General features: G+C 44.9%; 1 protein-coding gene across 2 annotated transcripts in view; it reads right to left on the bottom strand.

The window, feature by feature from the left end:
* GNL2 (G protein nucleolar 2) overlaps positions 1–13,277 on the bottom strand; it is a 27,139-nt gene extending 13,862 nt beyond the window's left edge. The window contains exons 1-6 of one of the 2 annotated variants that reach the window (XM_032642557.1): positions 13,087–13,268; positions 11,297–11,381; positions 10,228–10,322; positions 7,990–8,129; positions 4,640–4,824; positions 295–361 (exon numbers count right to left, since the gene is read on the bottom strand). In XM_032642557.1, coding sequence (XP_032498448.1) covers positions 295–361; positions 4,640–4,824; positions 7,990–8,129; positions 10,228–10,322; positions 11,297–11,381; positions 13,087–13,150 — 636 coding nt within the window. In that variant the 5' untranslated portion in view covers positions 13,151–13,268. Of the gene's footprint in view, positions 1–294; positions 362–4,639; positions 4,825–7,989; positions 8,130–10,227; positions 10,323–11,296; positions 11,382–13,086 lie in introns of both variants that reach the window. The other variant, XM_032642563.1, reaches the window with a different exon arrangement.
* Between the last annotated feature and the right edge of the window lie 9,547 nt (positions 13,278–22,824).

The following is a 22,824-nucleotide window of genomic DNA, read 5'->3' on the forward strand; positions in this document are numbered from 1 at the left end:
AATTCTCATGCAGCTCTAACCATGTATAATAAATCTCAACAGGAATATCATTTTAGCAGGTAATCCAAAGAAATATTAACAGAGAATATGTGAATCTATGCAATGTGGTTATTACTATTATATGAGTAATAAAAAATTGCGGTTATCTAGAACAATGGTAGTACGTGCACAGACATATCCATCCTGGAGGTGGAATTTGTATTGACAGAGCTTCAATAGATCCAAGCCAGTTTTCTCATATAAGATCATGAAAGCCAAAGGAACCACTCAGTGAGACAGAATTTAAAGTCTTACCTTGTAGAGTTCACCCCATATTCTTTTAGACTGTCCCTTTTTATATATCTCTTCTTGGGCTTCATTTCTAAATAAGAAAAGACCCAAAGTGAGCAAATGAAGCACTATAAAGATTAAAAGGATGTTGTAGGGAAAAAACCATGTGCCAAGGGAAAGCGGTATCAAAACTAGTATCAACATCACTAATTATTAGAGAAATGCAAATCAAAACTACAATGAGGGGCTTCCCTGGTGGCGCAGTGGTTGAGAGTCCGCCTGCCGATGCAGGGGATATGGGTTCGTGCCCCGGTCCGGGAAGATTCCACGTGCCGCGGAGCGGCTGGGCCAGTGAGCCATGGCTGCTGAGCCTGCGCGTCTGGAGCCTGTGCTCCGCAACGGGAGAGGCCACAACAGTGAGAGGCCCGCGTACCGCAAGGAAAAAAAACAAAAAAACAAACCTACAATGCGGTATCACTTCACTCCGGTCAGAATGGCCATCATCAAAAAATCTATAAACAATAAATGCTGTAGAGGGTGTGGAGAAAAGAGAAGCCTCCTACACCGTTGGTGGGAATGTAGATTGGTACAGCCACTATGGAGAACAGTATGGAGGTCCCTTAAAAAACTAAAAATAGAGCTACCATATGACCCAGCAATCCCACTCCTAGGCATATATCCAGAGAAAACCATAATTCGAAAGGATGCGTGCACCCCGATGTTCACTGCAGCACTATTTACAATAGCCAGGACGTGGAAGCAACCTAAACATTCACTGACAGAGGAACGGATAAACAAGATGTGGTACACATACAGAATGGAATATTACTCATCCATAAAAAGGAATGAAATAGTGCCATCTGCAGAGATGTGGATGGACCCAGAGATTGTCATACAGAAGTAAGTCAGAAAGAGAAGGACAAATATCGTATAATATCATTTATATGTGGAATCTAGAAAAATGGTACAGATGAACTTATTTGCAAAGCAGAAATAGAGTCACAGCTGTAGAAAACAAACTTATGGTTACCAAGGGGGGAAGGGGGGGTAGGATGAATTGGGAGATTGCGATTGACATATATACACTACTATGTATAAAATAGGTAACTAGGGCTTCCCTGGTGGCGCAGTGGTTGAGAATCCGCCTGCCGATGCAGGGGATGCGGGTTCGTGCCCCCGTCCGGGAAGATCGCACATGCCGCGGAGCGGCTGGGCCCATGAGCCATGGTCGCTGAGCCTGTGCGTCCAGAGCCTGTGCTCCGCAGCGGGAGAGGCCAAAACAGTGAGAGGCCCGCGTACCGCAATAAAAAAAAAATTAAAAAAAAAAAAGATAACTAATGAGAATCTACTGTACAGCACAGGGAACTCTACTCAATGCTCTGTGGTGACCTAAATGGGATGGAAATCTAAAAGAGTAGATATATGTATATGTATAACTGATTCACTTTGTTGTACAGCAGAAACTAATACAACATTGTAAAGCAACTATACTTCAATAAAAATTAAAACAAAACAAAACAAAAAAAAACTAGTTGTAGACAGACCAAAAACTGACTTAATTTAAAAAATGACTATATCCAAATGCCCACTGACAGACGAATGAATAAATGTCATGTATACATAGTGGAATACTGTTCAGCAATACAAACAGATACAACATACACGATACAACATGGATGACCTCGAAGACATTATGCTAATGAAATAAGCCAGATACAAAAGGACAAACACCGTACAAGTGCACTTACGTGAAGTACTATTCAAGAGAGAAGTCAAACTCATAAGAGACAGAGAACAGAATGGTGGTTGCCAGGGGCTGAGGAGAGGGGGGAATGGAGAATTAGTGCTGCATGGGTACAGAGTTTCAGGTTGGGACGATGTGAAAAAATTCTGGAGGTGGATAGTGGTGATGGTTGCATAGCCATGTGAATGTACTTAATGCCACTAAATTGGATGCTTAAAAATGATTAAACTGGGACTTCCCTGGTGGCGCAGTGGTTAACAATCCACTTGCCAATGCAGGGGACACGGGTTCGAGTTCTGGTGCAGGAAGATCCCACGTGCCGCAGAGCAACTAAGCCTGTGAGCCACAATGACTGAGCCTGCGCTCTAGAGCCTGCAAGCCACAACTACTGAGCCCATGTGCCACAACTACTGAAGCCCACACACCTAGAGCCCGTGCTCTGCAACAAGAGAAGCCACTGCAATGAGAAGCCTGTGCACCGCAATGAAGAGTAGCTCCCGCTTGCCGCAACTACAGAAAGCCTGCGTGCAGCAACGAAGACCCAACACAGCCAAAAATAATTTTTTAAAAAGATTAAAATGGGGCTTCCCTGGTGGCGCAGTGGTTGAGAGTCTGCCTGCCAATGCAGGGGACATGGGTTCAAGCCCTGGTCTGGGAAGATCCCACGTGCCACGGAGCAGCTGGGCCCGTGAGCTACAAATACTGAGCTCTGCGCGTATGGAGCCTGTGCTCTGCAGCAAGAGAGGCCGCGACAGTGAGAGGCCCGCGCACCGCGATGAAGAGTGGCCCCCGCTTGCCACAACTAGAGAAAGCCCTCGCACAGAAACGAAGACCCAACACAGCCAAAAATAAATAAATGAATAAATAAATTTAAAAAAAAAAAAAAAAAAAAAAACATGTAGGTTTTAAAAAAAAAAAAAAAAAAAGATTAAAATGGTAAATTTTGTTATGTATATTTTACCACAATAAATTCAATTTTTAAAAAAAGCACCTATAATTAGGCAGTCTGTCACAGAGAATTATGAAAAGGAATCTGAACCATAATCCACACTCCACAGCTCCCACGTAGAGTGAAACTTTCTTGATAAGGTTGAGAATCTGCTTATTTACTAGCCTCAGAGACATTTACCCAATGTCCCTGGAACAAGAATAGTTTTGTTTCTCCCCCACTGCCGACTGTACCCTTTGGAGGTGGAAAAAATTCAAATCAGCAGAAGCATACAGGTCCAAATAGTTCTAAGAATAAATTAACTCGCTGCCTCTTTTTGCTTGGCCTCGAGCGCCTTGACTTTACCTCTAGGAGGCCCAGGGCTAGCGATGGACCGAGGACAGCACCAAGGCAGTGGCACTGCAGGCAGGGGACAGCACCTCTCCGCTAGGGCACCTCAGGAACACATGTGGGAGAACTAGGAGAACTAAACTGGTAAACCCTTTCTGGAGGGTAATAAGGCTGCCGCCTATCAAAAAACTGCATATTCTTTGACGTCATTTCCCCTAAGAATTTATCCTTGGGGAACAATTAAGAATGAGAAAGAATTAGTCACATTGATGTTTTACCTTAGAGTTGTTTACCATAGGGGAAAACTTTGAACAGCATAAATGTCTAACCATGGGACTGGCCACAACAAAAACCTACTCTGACATGAAACATTATATCGCTGTTGACTAAGAACCGACATGGAAATATATTCTTTTTGTTTTGTTTTGTTTTCTGTTTGTTTGTTTGCGGTACGCGGGCCTCTCACTGTTGTGGCCCCTCCCGTTTCAGAGCACAGGCTCTGGACGCACAGGCTCAGCGGCCATGACTCATGGGGCTCCACGGCATGTGGGATCTTCCCGGACCGGGGCACGAACCCGTGTCCCCTGCATCGGCAGGCGGACTCTCAACCGCTGCACCACCAGGGAAGCCCCTGGAAATATATTCTTAATAATTTAGAAAAATATATTAAAATAAAAGCAAGTTAAAATACAGTCTTAAAGTATTATATTTATAAATAAAAACATCCAGAATAATGTATATATATATATATATATACACATAGATATCCTTAACTGATCCTTGACCTTCTTTTGGGTATGAACCCCTATGAAAGTATGATGAAAGTTATGGATCCTTCTTCTCCTCCCCTTCTCTATAAAGAACAAAACTCCTCTTCTTTTATGCGTGTACATAAATTTTCCATATTATCTTCAGAGGGTCACAGAAACCTCAAAGGCCATCAATGAACTCCCCCCACCCCCAGTGGTCCAGAGGAAACACTGATATTCACCAAAATATTAACAATGCTTACCATTAGTGGAATTATGAGTGCTTATTTTCTTTTTGTTGTATTTCCAATTTAACTATATTTTAAAAATTTGTCTATGATAGAATATACTGTTATTATTATGAAGAAAGTGTTATTTATTTTTATTTGGGGGGGGGAATTAAGAGACCAATAGTAAACAAGCCACCTTAAATTATCTTTAGTCTGGCCCCAACCAGTTTCACTAATTTTTCTAGTCTAAGGGAAGATCTCCACCTATGAGATACATCACCGAGCTTCTTGCAGGTAAATAACTGTAAAGAAGATGTCCATTGCAGAAGAGCAAATGAGGAGATATGCATGAACTTTAAAACCGTACCTCACACCAGTGTCTTCAGCTACCAAGTCACGATCCTTCCCCTGGTCATAGCTCTCAGTGGACGTTTCTGCATTTTCTATAAGTGACTGCATATCACTTGCAAATAAATTTGGTCGCTTCCTCTGTGCTTTAGGGCCAAATGTAGTTTCAAAGCTTTCAGTATCAAGGATGTGCACCTTTGAGTTCTAAAGAGAAAGGAGAATTACAGGTAACACTAAGCAAAGCACTGAGAAAAAGCAAAAAGTTCAAAACCTATCTGGGAAAGGCTTTCTGCTTTCATTTTTGCAAAGCTCAACCCATACCAAAATCTACAACACGGATGCAGCCTGACTTCAAATCAGAAATCCTTATTTAAATAGCAAATGCACTTGTTCCCCTCTTCTGAAGACTCCGTAAGCTTTCCTGGAGAAATACAAAATACAAATAGTCAAAGCAAATATGAATAGCTGTGTGTAAGACTTGCCAAAAACTCTGCTTTATTTCATTTATCATAAACTTTAGTCAAATGTAATTACTGCTACAACGCTGAAAATTAACTTCTTTTTTCTGACCTTTTTTTTTTTTTTAGCTTTCAAACAAGTGCATAAAATTCGCCAAATTCAGATTTTTGTCAAGGATGATCATGCTCAAATTTGTGGGGTTTTTTTCAAACCAACTGTAGGGCTTCCCTGGTGGCACAGTGGTTAAGAATCCGCCTGCCAACGCAGGGGACGTGGGTTCAAGCCCTGGTCTGGGAAGATCCCACAAGCTGCGGAGCAACTAAGCCCGTGCGCCACAACTACTGAGCCTGCGCTCTAGAGCCCTCGAGCCACAACTAGTGAAGTCCGCACGCCTAGAGTCCGTGCTCCGCAACAAGAGAGGCCACCACAATGAGAAGCCTGCTCACCACAATGAAGAGTAGCCCCCGCTCACCTCAACCAGAGAAAACCCCGTGCACAGCAACGAAGACCCAATGCAACCAAAAAAATAATAACAATAAAATAAATAAATTTATTAAAAAAAAAAACCAACTGTAAATGCCAACTTTTTCTTGGAAGTTAATTTCTTTCATGGCTAAAAGGAATTGCTTGTTTTGTAAGATGCATTTTAGTTTCAGATAACATTTTTCCTAATTTAGGTAACGTTTTTATTAAATGCACATGCAAAGTCTTCAGATGAAAAACATCTAGCAAAAGTCCAAAATAATAGTTTAGATGTGATAAAAGGAACCTGATCCTAACTAGAACTTGATGTGGAGTTACAGGCAGAGGAATTTTTGAAACAGGATGAAAGTCAAACTCTGAGTTAGGATCTATCACGTAACAGTATGTTAACAGCCGGCAGAGAATATCCTCAAAAAAAACAAACACCCTCTGCCCCCCAGTACAGGCTCCTCTGTAAGCACCAGCTACGAAACACGGAAGAGAGAACAACCCAGTGGCTTCTGAACTTAACAGACACCTCTGCAACTCCTAAAGATCCTTAAGCTATTATCAGAGTCTCTAACCCATCTCTTAGTTTAGTTTTACTCACTACGCTCCAACAAGGGAACATCCCCAAACAGAACAGTCACGTTTTACATGAGAACTAGGTTCTAATGTCACTGGGAAAATTATGATCAAAATTATCCTTGAAAATCTCTCAGCCTATAACATACAATATACCTGGACCTGTGTCTATAAACCTGTACCTTAGTAAGTACAAGGTGGTAATATGTCTATACACTAAAATACAGAGACAATATAAGTTACAGTATTTCCACTGTAGTACTGCTACAGAAACATAGTAATTGTAATGCACATACAGGTGAATGTGCAAAAGTTAAAAGCATATCTGGGGCTTCCCTGGTGGCGCAGTGGTTGAGAGTCCACCTGCTGATGCAGGGGACACGGGTTCGTGCCTCGGTCCGGGAAGATCCCACATGCCGCGGAGCGGCTGGGCCCGTGAGTCATGGCCGCTAAGCCTGCGCGTCCGGAGCCTGTGCTCCACAACGGGAGAGGCCACATCAGTGAGAGGCACGTGTGCCGCAAAAAAAAAAAAAAAAAAGCATATCTGATTTGACTCCACTGTGCAGCAAATCTCAGAATCAGATTTCATAACGAGTAGTAGATATTGCACTAAAATTAAAACAGGTAAGGTTTTGCAAGGCCAGAGCAGAAAACTCATCAGTTACTGAGTACCTGCCTGCACCGAAACACAAACTCCTGCAGCTGTGGGCCCTTCACTCTACGCGTCAGACATTTAAGCACTGAATTTTAGAAGCACTGAACAACTGCCATGGGCAACAAAGCAATAAATCCATAATAGAACTTCTCTGTTCTTCTCATAAACAGGAGTCAATAGTTTGTTGAAAGATGGCTTTAGGGAGGACAGAGAGAACAAAGGAAATGAGCAACTTGTCTGTCGTTCATGAGTTTCCCTGAAAGAACACAGTCACTCCACTGATAGGTGCCATTCTTCTAGTGTGTCATAGAACAAAGCATAATTGACAAACCCTGAGGCAATAACCAGGCCTTGGGTTTTACTTTGTTCTGCAAGTAAACGCTTTTCTTTGAACTGTTTAATCCGTGTTTAATCCATGTATGCATGTCAGTGTCTTCTTCCCCTCCTCATGCTGGAACTGAAGCTCTGTGCTGTACTTATGTACATTTTTGGGAATTACTATTCAAAGCAAGTAAAAATGTGTAGGCAGGCATTAGGCCATTTCTTTGGTTCTGTGTGAAACTAATTCCAATCAAGCCAGATTCGGTCTTTACTGCACTTCTAACTTCAATGATTAACAACCAATCTGACTGGCACCCTTTCCTTCAGCTGAAAAGACTCTCTAAGGAACTCTCAAGAAGCTGAAAGTGCTCAACACCAAAGGTCTCCCTCCTACCAAGCCAATCCTAATTCTATGTTTCCCCAAAGTTTGACGGAACTACCACTTAAACAAGCTTGCTTACCAAAACCATTTAAAAATAGTATTGATAATAGCCATGATCTATTTAGGTCTAAGTAAGCGGTGGCCTAAGTGCTCGCCATGTGCCAAGAGCCTTACTGGATGTTTCATCTGCATCCAGTCACCCGAGGAGGGGGTCACCTTGACTTACCAGTCAGGGAAGTGAAAGCTCGCAGAGAACCCTAACTAAGGCTGCGGGAAGGGACGGAGCAAAGATTAAAATTCAGGCCTGACTCCCAAGCCTGTGCTTTGGTCCACTACTATGCCACTGAACTTCTCCAACAGAATTCGGTGCATGCTAAAGGTGAGACCCCTAACAAAGGTGAAAGGAGAAGTCTCGGAAAGCAGGCACTATTCTCTATGGAAAAACAAGAGCAAAGTATGGTAGAGAGGGATGTGCATGGGTGGCTGGGGACATCCTCCATCTTACATGAGGCCGGATTCGATCATGGAGAAGAGACATGGGTAACTTGCTTTGCTTCATGACAACTTTGTATGGATCCTTCAAGACCGTGTCCATTTCCTCTTGAAATTTTTGTAGCGATGACTGCTTAATCACACGTGTATTTCCTGTTTTACAAAAGAATGTTGTTGTTTAACAAATAGCTCCTTACAACTTCCGCCTCCATCTTCCCAGGGACACAGTGAAAGGTAAGATTTTATTTTATTTTTTTTTATTTTTTGAACATCTTTATTGGAGTATAATTGCTTTACAATGGTGTGTTAGCTTCTGCTTCATAACAAAGTGAATCAGTTACACATATACATATGTTCCCATCTCTCTTCCCTCTTGCGTCTCCCTCCCTCCCACCCTTCCTATCCCACCCCTCTAGGTGGTCACAAAGCACCGAGCTGATCTCCCTGTGCTATAAGGGTAAGATTTTAAATTGCCCTCACTCACCTAAACACCTGACACATCCATCCCACGTAGCCATTTTCAAACTTAAAAGAAGGAAAAAAACAAAAAAACTGCCTCTCCTGCACTCATACACTGAGAACTAATCCACCAACCCAGACACACAAAGGGTTTCAATAGTTCTCCAAGTCCAATTTCCTGACTGGATGAAACTGAAAAATAAACATCACTGAATGGAACTGAGATTTGACAAATGTCCTACTTCCTGCTAGATCTGGCAAAGAAATTTGGAGCCAATCACAGCTGATCAGTTAGCATACTCAAGAGAATCCCGAAGCACAGCACCTAAGAGTCACAGCTCTGGTTTTTAGGGTTATTAGGGTTTGAAGGCACTATTAAATTAATCAACAAAGCCCTGCAAGGGAACAAAATGAAACTATATAACACTGCTCGGAGAACACCTTGGAAGTGAGAGATCGTATTCACTAAACAGCGCATTGCAGCACAAATGCCAAACTCAAGGTGAAGACAACCACGCTGGCGGGGATGGTGACAATGACAGCGGTTAAAGCTTCTATTGTACTACTTGCTGGACTCTATTCTAGGCACTTTACATAAGAGTATTTATTCATTTAATTACCACAACAGTCCTACGCAATAGGTGCTGTTTTTATCTTCATTTTACGGATGGAGAAATTGATGAGCAAACTTAAGAACCTGACCATGGTCCCAGATATGGCAGAACGAGGCCTCAAACCCAGGAGGTCTGGATCTAGTGTCACCGGACCTTGCCACCATGCTAAAGGCCTCTTGAAGGAGTTCTCTCGGACACTCTTCTGTGCTGTAGTTTCCTAGGGGGTACCAATCCCACCAAGAGACGTACGAGATGTGCAAAGGTAGTTGCCATCTGCCCCCCAGAAGAGAGGTCAAACAGCAGGCAAAGAATGCGGTCTGACCATCTGATGTGCCCACACAGCTGGCAGTGGCTGAGGGAAAGGCTGCAAGCCCCAACAGAGATGAAGGTGGAGTTTCCAAAGGAAGAAATCCTGCTTCCCCAAGGCCTCTGGAGATACGCTATTCATTCCTGGGAAGGACCAACGAGAGGTCCTTTCGTTGTCACTCAGTCCAAATACAACCCCACTAAGAAAAAGTGTTTCAGAGGAACTTCAGGCTAAAGGCACAAACACGCCTGCAAGGCACCTCTCAAAGTCACCTCTCCAGGTGACTGGAAATTAGGAGAGGAGCGTTCTAATGAATGCTAGTCATTAAGGATGATCTCATCTGTCTAAGGGGTTCACTCACAGTGAACAATGATGGGCTCTTTTCAAAAAGAAGTCATTTATGGAAGCCACTGCCATGACTTTTCTCTGCATTTTTCCCACGGTGGGGACTTCTTATCTCATCCCTTTCTCATACTGTCCTTGGCAGTTCCCCTCACCCCAGATACCTGCCTCTTATTTTTATTTATTTATTTATTTTTGGCGGCATTGGGTCTTTGTTGCGGTAAGCGGGGGCTACTCTTCACTACAGTGTGCCAGCTTCTCATTGTGGTGGCTTCTCTTGTTGTGGCGCACAGGCTCTAAGGCACACAGGCTTCAGTAGTTGTGGCGCACGGGCTCAGTTGCTCCGTGGCATGTGGGATATTCCCGGACCAGGAATCGAACCCGTGTCCCCTGCATTTGCAGGCGGATTCTTAGCCACTGCGTTACCAGGGAAGCCCCCAGATAGCTGCCTTTTAGATACCTGAACATTCTACCCTTTTCCATACAGCGCACATTTTCTAGGGTAAAAATAGCAAAGGACCGCACTCACCAAACCACTTAATGTTCGGCTCCACTCTCGCCACTGTGCCAGAGGCCACCGTTGACTGATACTGCAGAGGCTTAATCACTTTACCACGGCTGTTCCTGAATTGAGGAAATAACAGATTCGGGTTGACAACAGAAGCAAGGCTACAGCGAAGCTGGGTTTACAGAATACGCTTTCCATCAAAAGGACCTCTTTTTTTTTTTTCTCCTTCCAGTTTTAAGTGATCATGAAACACAGATTTTGGTAAACAAAAAGGACTTCTACATTCAAAACAGACTGCCCCAAAGCCACTTAACCTCTTGCAACAGAGCACGTAATGATTTCTGCTCGATGAATAACGACTAATGACCACGTTTAAAAATCTGTTTACTGTTTGTTTGCTTTAAAAAAGAAAACTGCATACTTGAGTCTTTTTTGGATAATTATTTGAAGACTGGTTTAAATGAATTTTAAGTAGAGGGTGATTTATGCTGGAACTCGAAATTCTAAAACAAACTGCAGAGTAGGTGACTAAGGCAGATTAAGTTCATTGGCATTTGTGTTTTAGACACATCTTTTAGAACGGATGAAGAATCCAATTACCAAACAAATTGAATAAGACAAAATAAGACCAGGTCGCAAAATGCCACACTCAGCAAGCCCCTGTGGTAGAGGCTGCCTCAGCAGGTCTGAGTTGTGATGAGTTTCCAAGTGCCACAACGTTGTGATCTAAAGTTTGTCATCAGAAAAAACAAGTTTTCTGGCCGCTTTCATGACACCATCCTATGTGCTTTGTTAAGGAAAAGCAGATTTCTACCTGACAGATATGTACCTTGAGATTTAACATGCCATCTGTGTAGGCCGAGGCTGTGGGGAACAAGGCTGTCGTACAGTACAGTGACACAATCACTATTTCACCCCCTACTGCGCATGTCTTTAACCCAAAATTCAGTTTATCATATAAAACGGTATTTGAAAATACACTACTCCTACCTGGGGAAAGCGGGGGTGGGAATATCAAAGGCTTAACAGGTATCAGCTATAAGTCAAGGGCAGGAAGGGAAGGGGAGCGGACACCAGCGCCCACGCTCACCTGCGCTCCTTCTGCCTGTACATATTCAGGCGTCGGATTGTGGCCCGGTCCCTCATGTTTTGGCCTCCTGCTCCCTCAACTCGATCTAGGAAACACAGAAGTGGAAGGCACACTATTTGATAGCCAACAAGCCTAAGTATAGCCATTGCTTCAAACACACCAACTAGTTCACTCAAAGCAGGCAAGCTGCCACCTCACTGCAAATCTCCACTTTCTCCACGTGTTGCTCCAACAAAGTCATTCCTGGAAGCTACATGGTATGACAAAGTTGACCTAATCTGGAACCCTCCGTAGGACTGTGTTTGAAAATGGTAGTAGGTAATATTTCTGAGCACTAATTATGGCACTGTGCTATCCACATTATAGGCATCGTCTCATGTAATCCATACAACAATCCTACCAAGAGGGATGCATTATCCCCATTCTGCAGGTTAAGACACTGAGGCTCAGTGGGCAAGCGTCTTGTACAAAGATTTTTTGTACAAGAGCCAGAATTTGAACAAAAGCATCAGATCACCATCTGTGTTCTTAACCACTAAGACACCTACCTCTGGGTCTCAGTTTAACAAATACTGAGTGCCTGCTACAGGCAAAGCATCACGAAGACTACGATTCTGACACATAAGTGTTCCTAATGTACCAGTTTCTTAATTTCCTAATGTTTGACCTTAGTTTTATCAACAGCAAAATAGGTAGTAATTCTTGCCTTACATCTCAGAGAGAAAGAGAAGGACAAATTAGCATAGTAATACCGGCTTAGCTTCTCATTTGGGGATGCCTTTAAGTCATCTGTCTTGAAGTCATGCAGTAGAAAACAGGCAGAAATCACAGGACTGGCGGCTCTACTGCTCACTACGTGTGCCCGCTGTGACAAGACACTTCCCCTATTTTGGCCCAGTCTCTTCACCTATAACATCATGATCTCTAAGGGCCTCCTTCAGGTCTAACGCTGTCAGATCCCAGTCTACACAAACTGAATAATTTATCAGCGGTCCAGGTAAAACATTCAACATGAATTAAAATCAAAAACTTTAGGCCATATTTTAATATGTTTTATTAACTAAACCCAAATGGAAGGGATTCCCCCAAAGGCTATCTTGTTCATTCTGTGGTGGAACCTCAACAAAACTCATACACATCTTCAAAAACATCTTTACTGAAACAATCATACTTATCTGTAGCATTTTCTATGCACTTTACCGGATGCGATGATTCCAAGATTTGAAATCCAAATCATCATGGGATGATTCCAAATCTACTAGCCCTTTCTCATTTAAATGGTCAAAGCTAAGGTGGTAGGCAAGTGTGGCCAAGTGTAAAGGGCCAGCTGGGTCAGGCTACATCACTTTTAGTCTGACTTTGTCTAATTCATAGTACTTCTAGTAATTCCTTGAGCTGGAGAGCTGGACTCATACACGACTGTACTATATTGGGGGAGGGGCTTCAACACCTGACACACACAGGGACCCAAGAAGAGGTCAAATTTAAGTGTCCCTTCCAACTCTGAGCTTCCCAGTCTCTGCACCTCACAGGTGGAGATGCCCCAAGGCTGCCAGGCCTGAGTGTTCACTTTCCCGGCTTTACAGCTGGTGCCTGCCATCTAGCCTTGCCAGGCGTGCACGACTGAGCCCTCCTCAGGGCCTAGAAACAAGTAATCATCTTCTCCCTTCTCATCCCCAAAGGCCACTCTGCTTGAAATCACTCCAAGCAAGGCCACCCGGTGTCCCTCCCTCCAAGCTTCCTCCAAGCTTCCTCCAAGCTCCACCCACCGCGAGCCCCGCCGCCCGTACCAGGATTTGTGCTGGCTTTAGAGGGGTTGATGGTGCTCCGTCCTTTGTACTTGGGCTTCACCATCTTGCCGACGGGACGGAGACCGGAGCGTTGGGTCCGGCCTACGTGGAGTAAAAGATCTCGTAACTTCCCAAGCCGGGATGAAACAACCCGCCCGACCCACGCAGGACCGCGTGCGCAGGAGTACGTCACTTCCGCTCGCATCCCTTCCTTACCCTGAGCGACTTCCTGCGAACGCGAGGCGCGCGCCGCCGTACTCCAGGCTCCGCCCCCGCCCCGGCCTCTTAGACTTTACCCTGCGTCGAGCCCCGCCCCTCTCTCTCCCTAGCAACCACCAAGCTGCCCTCCGTAGCAACCGCCCAGTTATCCTGGACGCCCGGCCTAGAACTCTTAGTTGGGTCCACCCTCAAATGTAGATGCCTCTTCCCAGGCCAATGACAGAAGGTTAAGTTTAATTATCTTCTGAATTTGTCCTCTAAGCCCTTCCAAAAGTGGCCGACTGCACAACAGCCAAATACCAATGAGATCTTGTCACCCTTCTGAAAACTCCAACAGCATATCATCACTCTCAGCGTTAAAGGAGAGAGAGAGAGAGAGAGAGAGAGAGAGAAAGAGAGAGAGAGAGAGAGAGAGAGAGAGGCAGAGAGGAAGAGAAACAGAAACTCCTTGCTATCCCTAAAGAATTTTGCATGATCTGGTCCCTGCGTATTTATTTGACCTCATTTGTACCTTCCACTCTCTGGTTATTCTGACATTTACACTGGGTATTCCTTCTGCCTGAATCATCATTTCCCTAAACCTTGCATAGCTAGTTCCTTCTGGTCATTCAGTTCTCAGCTCAAATGTCACCTACAGGTAGGGCTGCAAAATTTAGCAGATAAAAAACACAGGATGCCCATGGGACTTCCCTGGTGGTCCAGTGGTTAAGAATCTGTGCTTCCACTTCAGGGTCCCGGAGTTCGATCCCTGGTCGGGGAACTAAGATCCCACATGCTGTGCTGTGTGGCCAAACAAACAAAAAAGCCAGGATGCCCAATTAAATTTGAATTTCAGATAAACAATGGAATAAGTTTTAGTATAAATATTATCTGTCCCATGTAATATTTGGGACATATTTATACAAAAAATTCATTGTTTATGTGAAATTCAAATTTGTTTGGGCATCCTGTATTTTACCCAGCAACCCTTCCTCCTGGGGGAAGTCTTTCCTGTCTAATCTGTCTAAATCACAATCTCCCATTCTTTTGCAGTTACTCTGTTATAGTATTCTGTTTTATTTACTTCATGGCATTTATTACTAGCTGAAATTATGTTATTTACAAGTTTATCAGCTGCTTCCCCCAAAACTAGAATGTAAGCTTCTTGAGAGCAGGGACCTTGAAAGTTTGTTCACCACTGTGTCTTCAAGACTTCAAAAAGCACTTAGTAAGGACTAAGTCCTCATTACTAAACATAGTAAGGACTAAATAAATATTCACTGAATGAAGGAATGAATAGATGGTGTCTTACCTGGTGCTGCTGTAGAAGATGCCATAGACTGAGTGGCTTAAACCACAAACATTGATTTCTCACAATTCTGGAGGCTGGGAAGTCCATGGTCAGGGTGCCCATATGGTTGGCTTCCTAGTGAGAATTCTCTTCCTGGTTTGTAGACAGCTGTCTTCTCACTGTGTCCTCACATGCTGGAGAAAGGGGGAGTGTCTTCCTCTTCCCATAAGGGCACTAATCCCATCATGGAGGCTCCATCCTCATGACCTCATCTAAACCTAATCATCTCCACCACCACCACCACCACCCACTCCCACCACCCACCCCCACCGACATATACACACACACACACACACACACACACACACACACACACACACACACACACACCATCACATCAGGGATTAGAATTTCAATACATGAGTTTTAGGAGGACACATTTAGTGAATAGCAGATGGGAATGTCTCTGCATTCCTGAGGGGGAATGAGGGCAGTAAGACCCAGAAGTTTCTGTTTTTACTAGCCAAAGTCAAGTCTCTGTATGTCTGTGTTTCAACCAAGAAGACTCCCTCTTTTTTTGGCACTTCAAGTTGTCAGGAAGTGTCCATCACTGTGCCTTCAGATTAGGTCAGAGAAGAGGTGGTTAGGCCAGAAGAAGGTGGATCCTGGGTGGGGTAGCTTGTTCCATTAAAAACAAACAACTTGGTATAAAGTCAGGTCCTCTAATTGTGGGAGGGATGATTGGGTCTTTATTTCTCTGAGTCTGAAACAAACAAACCCCAAAACAATCTTTCTAGAGCAAAACCAGGCCATGTCCTAGACAAGAGTGGGAAATACCTTCAGTCCCTTGAGACTCACTTTTATTGCCCCCAGGGCAAGTATCATGGGCTTAAACACAAGTTTGCTTGAACGCCCTTGACCCTGACGTGGTGTTTGAGGAAGTGTCTCAGAGCTGACCGGAAGCAACTTCACACCCAGCGAGGATCCAAAGGTGTCCTCTTCTGCCTCACTCTGTCCCTTTGACCCCCCAAACAAGAGTGCCATAGCCCACTTCCGGAGAATAGACTAGGATAATGTATTTCTGATGCCTCAATTTGGTTCAAACCAGAATAAACACGAATGGCAAAAATCAGCCCATGAGCTCATTCAGGCTTTGATCAGTGACATAATTTCATTATGAAATTTTGAATCAGGCTGTTGTGAAGTCTTGCCAAGGAGTTTCATTTTCCCAGATGATATGGCGGGTTGTTTCTCTCCTGTTCTCATACTCAGCTTGTGTTTAACATACAAACTTTCCGTCTATTTTTATAATGTGATCCATCAATTCTTTTACAGCAGTATTTGCTGACCCCAACAACCAACCTCAGTTCTACCAGCAGATAAAAAGCCTCATCAAGGAAAGTCAAGCTAAAGTTATTGGTTTGGTTTGCCTGCCCTGCTTACCGCATGTGTAATATATTTTTCACATATATCCTTCCTCAAGTCATGGTGATCAGAGGAGGCATGACATACCTCCAGGCCTATAATTTCTCAGCTTTAAAACTGACATATTCATTTAACTACCCGGAAAGACTGCAGTGTGGTCATATGAATTATGGTACATGAAAGCATCGTATACCCAGTACGCACCATGTAGATGGGATGCTTTCTCTTTTCCTCCAGACCCAGGGTTAGCTTCTCACTCCCTGGAATCTTGCTCCTAGTAAGCACAGGTGTGTGCGAATGGGAAGATCCCAACAGGAATAGAGCAGAAAGGTGGTTCAAAACGCCAAACTTTGTGCCAAGTTCTGATAGGGAAGAATGAACTGGTGTTTTTACGGGAAGCAGAGAATCTTGACCTCATTTCCTTCTTCATTCTGTAAAAACTTTTTCATTGGGATCTAATGGACAAGTAGCAGCAGTTTCTAAAGAGGTGTTTTTTCAAAGTGTGATCTGAGGGCCATCAGCATCAGAAACACTTGGGGGAGTTGGTAAAAATCACAGACTTTTGGCGGGCTTCCCTGGTGGCGCAGTGATTGAGAGTCTGCCTGCTAATGCAGGGGACATGGGTTCGTGCCCCGGTCCAGGAAGATCCCACATGCCGCGGAGCGGCTGGGCCCGTGAGCCATGGCTGCTGAGCCTGTGCGTCTGGAGAGACCACAGCAGTAAGAGGCCCGCGTACCGCAAAAAAAAAAAAAAAAAAAAAAAAATGCAGACTTTTTTAAAAATTGAAGTACAGTTGATTTACAATGTTGTGTTAATTTCTGCTGTATGGCAAAGTGACTTGGTTATACATATATAGACATTCTTTTTTTTATATTATTTTCCGTTATGGCTTATCACAGGATATTAAATACAGTTCCCTGTGCTATCCAGTAGGACCTTGTTGTTTACCCATTCTATATGTAATACGTTGTATCTGCTAATCCCAAACTCCCAGTGCATCCCTCCCCCACCCCACCCCTGGTAACCACACGTCTGTTCTCTGTGTCTGTGAGTCTGTTTCTGTTTTGTAGATAAGTTCATTTGTGTCATATTTTAGATTCCACATATAAGTGATATCATATGGTATTTGTCTTTTCCTGATTCACTTCACTTAGTAGGATAATCTCTAGGTCCACCCCTGTTGCTGCAAATGGCATTATTTCATTCTTTTCATGGCTGAGTAATATTCCATTGTGTACATGTACCACATCTCCTTTATCCATTCATCTGTCGACGGACATGTAAGTTGTTTATGTGTCTTGGCTATTGTGAATAGTGCTGTTATGAACACAGAGGTGCGTGTATCTTTTTTAATTATAGTTTTCTCCAGATGTATGCTCAGGAGTGGGACCGCTGGATCATACGGCAACTCTAAAAAATGCACTCTTGCGCTTCACCCAAGAGCTACTGAAATCTGACCCTCTGGAGGTGGGGCCCAGATAACATACGTTTTAAAGAACTTCTCAGATGATTCCTGGGTACACAGAAGTTTGAGATCTGAAAAGCAAAGTCTTTCCCCAAAGTCCCCCTGAAGCTTTCTGATGAGCTGACTGGAAGGCAGTCCTAGCAAGACCCAGCTCCTTTCCCACCTATCTTTGATCCTCTCTTCTTCTCTCAGCAGAGCCAGGGTGAGGAAGGCTGCGGCAGTGTCTTGTGCACTCTAAAAATATATGTCTTGGCTCTGCCCCAAATGCCTTGATATTTATGCTGCAGCCTGAGGGTCGCTATCCTTTGGCAATGATCCATCGTAAGGCCATTTGCTCTTAGTTAGTGCCAGCTTGTTGCCTTAGCCTTCCCGGTTGAACTGACAGCAGAGCCTTCTCTATTCAGTTTCCTGTGTCTCTCTGGCAAGTACTGATGAAGTGACACCTGCCTGCTGGGGCCAAGAGCTTGGCCCCTGGAGTGGCTGCTTCTCAGAGTGAAACAGTTACCAGCTCCAGGATCCTGGAAGACCAGAGAAGCACTCGGAATACGTTTTTAGAGTTTTGTTACATTTGTAGAAAACAAAAAGAGACAGTCCTTGTTCAGACAACCTCAACAAGGGAATACAAAAAGATAAGGTGTGTTCAATTGGAGCTTCGTGGACCAAACTGCTATCAGTTTTCAACGCAGGATGCCAGGGAAGTTTTAGACAAGCTTATAGCAAGCTGATGGGCTGGGTGGCTATGGAAAGCTATCAAAAGCTGAGAGATTCACCCCTGGGAACCCCAAGAAACTTCTCTTCATGGATGATGTATCTGGTCACCACTTCTAAGTGGGAAAAACAGTCTATATTGGTCTTGGCATTCATCTCATTGCTGGGTAAGGAGCTCTTCAAAAAGATCCCCAGATTAAGCTTTGGAAAAATAACTAGCAGCATTTTTCTCCTTCCTATCACCGAAGCCCTGTGGTCCTCAGCATACTCCGCTTACGAAAATCTGAGAAGCAATTTTATGAGTTGCTATTAATGGCCTCTAATTTTCAGACTGGCTTAGATAACTCAGGATTGCTGGCTGCGTCCTGAGAAGTGAATCCAGAGCACACACTGATGTGGGAATTTGCAGGATAATTCCAAATCGTAGATAAGTGTTTAAGCTCCAAGGAGGCTGGAGGGCCCATATTAAGTCATCTCCCCAGGATCAGTGTGTTTCCTATTACACTTGATATCTATCTGTCCAATGATCCTTTTGATTTTTAAGCCATTAGACTAAATCTCTGTGTAATTCTTTACCCCCTTCTCTCCTGCCCACCACCCCCTTTTCCTTAGGGAAGCACTTTTTAAAAATGTTGACCAGGTACCTTAGATTGTTTCCAGAAGAATAATGTCACATAAAGAATCTGAACTCAACTCCTGAAACCAGTGTGTCAGGGGGACCTCTGTCTGTCAGAAGGTCAGCCTTGCCCTAGGGGCAGCTTCTGCCCAACAAGACACCGAGGTTTTCCTTGGCCTCCTGTATCCCTCTTGCTCCTTTGTCTGCTCTAGTCTAGACTGGGAACAAAATCTTACTTCCAAAGGAGAGACCCAGACTGAGGTATGGAAGAAAGTTAGGACAAGTACCTTCTCAAGCAGCAGAGGAAGAAGTGGTCAAAACCTTGATTTCTGTATTTTTTTAGAGCCTTGATTAGAAAAAGACAAATCTGACAACTCCCTCATCTCAGGAAAAAGCAGTCCTTCCAACTCAGTGTGTAACCAGGTTGGAGGAATCTTCTAGATGCTTTAAACGTCTATTTGAGAGACTTTAGAGCTGTCAGTTTCGCTTCTAGCCAGAGCTGGGCAAATCCCTAGGATGCTTGGCCACTGTGCCTAGGACCTGGGGACTCAGATTTCTGCTGTGTTCCCCTTCCCTCACCTCACCCGTGCACCGGGCATAAACCAAGTAGCTTATTTCTGAGGGCAGGGGTAGGCAAACTACAGCCCTCCCACCAAATCCCAATAGCCGCCTGTTTTCATAGGGCTCGTGAGCTACGAATGGTCTTCACATTTTTAAATGGTAGAAGAAAATAAGAATAATATGTTGTGACACCTGAAGCTGATAAGAAATGCAAATTTCAGAGTTCATAAATAAAGTTTTATTGGAACACAGCCACCCCGTTTGTTTACAAACGGTCCACGACAGCTTTGGCACTACAATGACAGAGACGAAGAGCTGCCCTGCAAAGCCTAAAATACTTACTCCCTGGCCCTTTACAGAAAAAGCTTGCCCACGACCGAGTCCTGGGGCTCTGGTGTGTGTTCCGCGCGTTGAACAGGCATGTAACCGACTAGAGCGGTCAGTTGCCATTGCCCTCTGAGAGTGAAAGTTGCCAGTCTCAACATGGAGTTACAGTTATTTTTTTCTGCCCTGGAAATTCAAAGGATGGGGTTCCCTACCCATCTCAGTGTAGCTGATGCTTCAGTGGACCAGCAGGGGGCTCTCTGCGGAGGTTTACATTTCATGGGGAGGGGTGCGGAGGGAGCCTGCATGGAGGAGAATAGGGGTCTGGGAAGAGGGACACTGGCCAAGGATTTTTTTTTTTTTTTGGAGCCCAAGGGAGAAGGGAACTTCAGGCAGAAATCCAAAGAGCCCCTTTGTCCAGAGTCTGTGAGATGGGCTTTGGTGATCTTGAGGCAAAGAATTTCAGCTTTGCCCAATGAGGTTTAGGTGCATTGGGATCTTCAAGGTCTGCACCCAGGGTAGGCAGCTTCAGGAGCACCCTGAGGTAGCTCCCTGGGGCCCAAGGCTGGTGCACATACCAGCAGCCACTCAGTGGTAAGGCGGCCTTGAGCAGCTTCACAGCAATGACTGATGAGGGTCTGGAGGGGAGAGGCAGGGCCCGGTGGGTGCCCATGAGGACCCTATGGCGTTATTTGTGAGCACATATGACCCATGCCCTGGATCCTCCTCCTCTTCTTGATAAACAAGTGAGACCTGAACAGGCTGGGTGTCGTGGTACGCTGGTGGGGAAAAGGACAGGCAAAATGTGAGTTTTTACACAGCTCGGCGGTTGTGCAGCCAAACTCCCTAAGTTCAAGTCCTGGCTCCACTGTTTATAAGCTGTGTGCCCCTGCTCACTTCCCTTTACCTCTTCGTGCCGCAGTTTTCTCATCTGAAAAATGGGCATAACAAAAGTACCCACGTCACAGAGCTGTGTTGAGGATGAAGTGAGGCAATGCAAGTAAAGGGCTTAGGGTAGTGTAAGTGCTATACAGATGTTGGCCATTATCATTGTAAGTGTGTCTCCAACTATAACCGCAGCTTTGCAGCTTCGTGAGACTTGGGAAAGGACAGGAAATGCAAGAATGAATCCCACAGTCTCTGCTTTCAGGAGCTAACGTTGGGCTGGGGACACTTAGATGTGATAAAGGTATAGATATAGACAGTCCATAGAAACACAGAGGGAGGGCAGCACCTTCACGTAAGATTCAATCTGGGCATGAAATATGAGTAGCTCCACAGATGAGACCATGGAGGAAGAACACTTTGGGGGGGGGAACAGCATGGACAAAGGCACTGACGTTTGAAAGCTCATTGGTACTGGGCACCATTGAGTAGTTCTGGGCAGAAGAGTAGGTGGGATGGGGGATGGGAGTGGAGGGAGGTGACTCTGGTGAGCTGGGCTGTCACAACAAGCGGTGGCCAGTGACAAAGAGATCAAGGTCAGGTTGCTCTTGGTCCAGTGCCCTAATGAACTTTGATGCTGGCCTTATTTTTACTCCCAGAAGGAAAATGGAGTAAGTCTTATCAATAGCTACGATCTCCAGGAATGATATGAGAATAAACACATTCAAGCGAGACTTTTTCGTTCATTCACTTGTTTGCATTCACCTGACAAACATCTAGCCTGCAATAACAAAAGACAGATGCAACTGGTGGAAAATACAGGGGACATGTGTACTGAGCAAGACCTGGCTGCGAAGGACCTGGGGCTGCACATCGAAAGGAAAGACAGACACAGGATGGTGGTGGGAGGGGGCTGGAAAAGCTCTGGGGGGAGCAGAAATGTTAAAGTTGGTCCACATGGAGAGGAATCAGAAGGACCAACAGGGTGAAGGAGGCTTTTTAGAAAAAGAGGGAAATGGGGAGAGGGGAAACCATGGGAATGCAAAGAGAATGTGTTTGTGAGAAATTGAGATGCAATGTCTGCGGACATTTTGTTGGTTTGGTGGTGGGAAAAGAATTATAAATATGTATGGTCGGCAAATACCTCATACAATAAAATACCTTGTGAGAATGGATGTGAGGGCATGGGAGAAATGAAACACAGTCTTCAGCAATGGTTCTGCCCTTGGGAGACAGGCCAAGTACATATTCAAGGCAGTTGTTGCCCGTCTCCCAGCCGCTGGGTCAGATCCGAAGTCTGAACCAGAAGGGTTTTCTGTGTATCTCAACCGGCACAAGCAGCTGATGGGCCATCAGCATGCTTTTCTGTCTGCTCCCTTCCTTCCATGTGGAGTCCAGCCTTTGAAAGGTGGCTGGAGAGGCCAGGATTCCACTTGGTGGCCAAAGAGAGATGGCTCCAGCTTCAGGCCAGTCCCAGAGTATGGCTCACTTTGGGTTTTGCTCTGCCTTTGGCTCCCTGGCCCAGCACATCAGATCAAATGAGTAGAGAGCAGTCCAATGCCCTCTAGGATGTGGTTTCCTCATGCCCCAGGTGAAAAGCACAGTAATGACACACTGGCCCAAACCAGGGGCGATTATCCAAACGTAAAGCCCTCAAAGATGAATCGAACGATAGAGATGTTCAGATGAAAATGCTGGGTTCTGCAACCACAAGCCTGCTCCTCACTTGGCCTTGACGCCCGAGTCCTCCCCCTTTGAATTCTCCAAGATGAGACAGTGGGTTCGACAGCCCACATGGCCACCTGCACGTGCCCTCCCGGCAGCCCTGGGGCCAGCAGAGCCAGAGCTCATGGGGCGGTCAACTCAACTTCCCCAGCTTCTTTCCAAGTCAGTGTCTTGCTCCGGCTCCCAGTCCTTTAAAGTACACTTCTCATGGTCCCTGGGATTGTGACACCCTCATTGTCACCACCATTGCCAAGGGAGCCATCCAGCACTGGCCTGGGAAAGCACTTTTCTTTGTTCCTTGAGCTGCCAGCTTGTTTGACAGGCTTGGATCTGGTCTGGCTGTTCCAGCATCACTTAACCCCCTCCACTGCTCCCAAATCCCTGTTCCCCCTCTTCCAGTTCCCCTGCCCTGAAGGCTGCCGGCTTATTCCTTTTGGAGATGAACTCATTGTTGACTTTAACTCACTTCGATGTTTCCCAGGGAAGCATGCTGGCGGGAGGCCCACCCCAGCTCCTAGAAGAAGACAGCAGGGCCGGTGC

Source organism: Phocoena sinus, chromosome 1 (genome assembly GCF_008692025.1).
Source record: "Phocoena sinus isolate mPhoSin1 chromosome 1, mPhoSin1.pri, whole genome shotgun sequence".
Lineage (NCBI taxonomy): Eukaryota > Metazoa > Chordata > Mammalia > Artiodactyla > Phocoenidae > Phocoena > Phocoena sinus.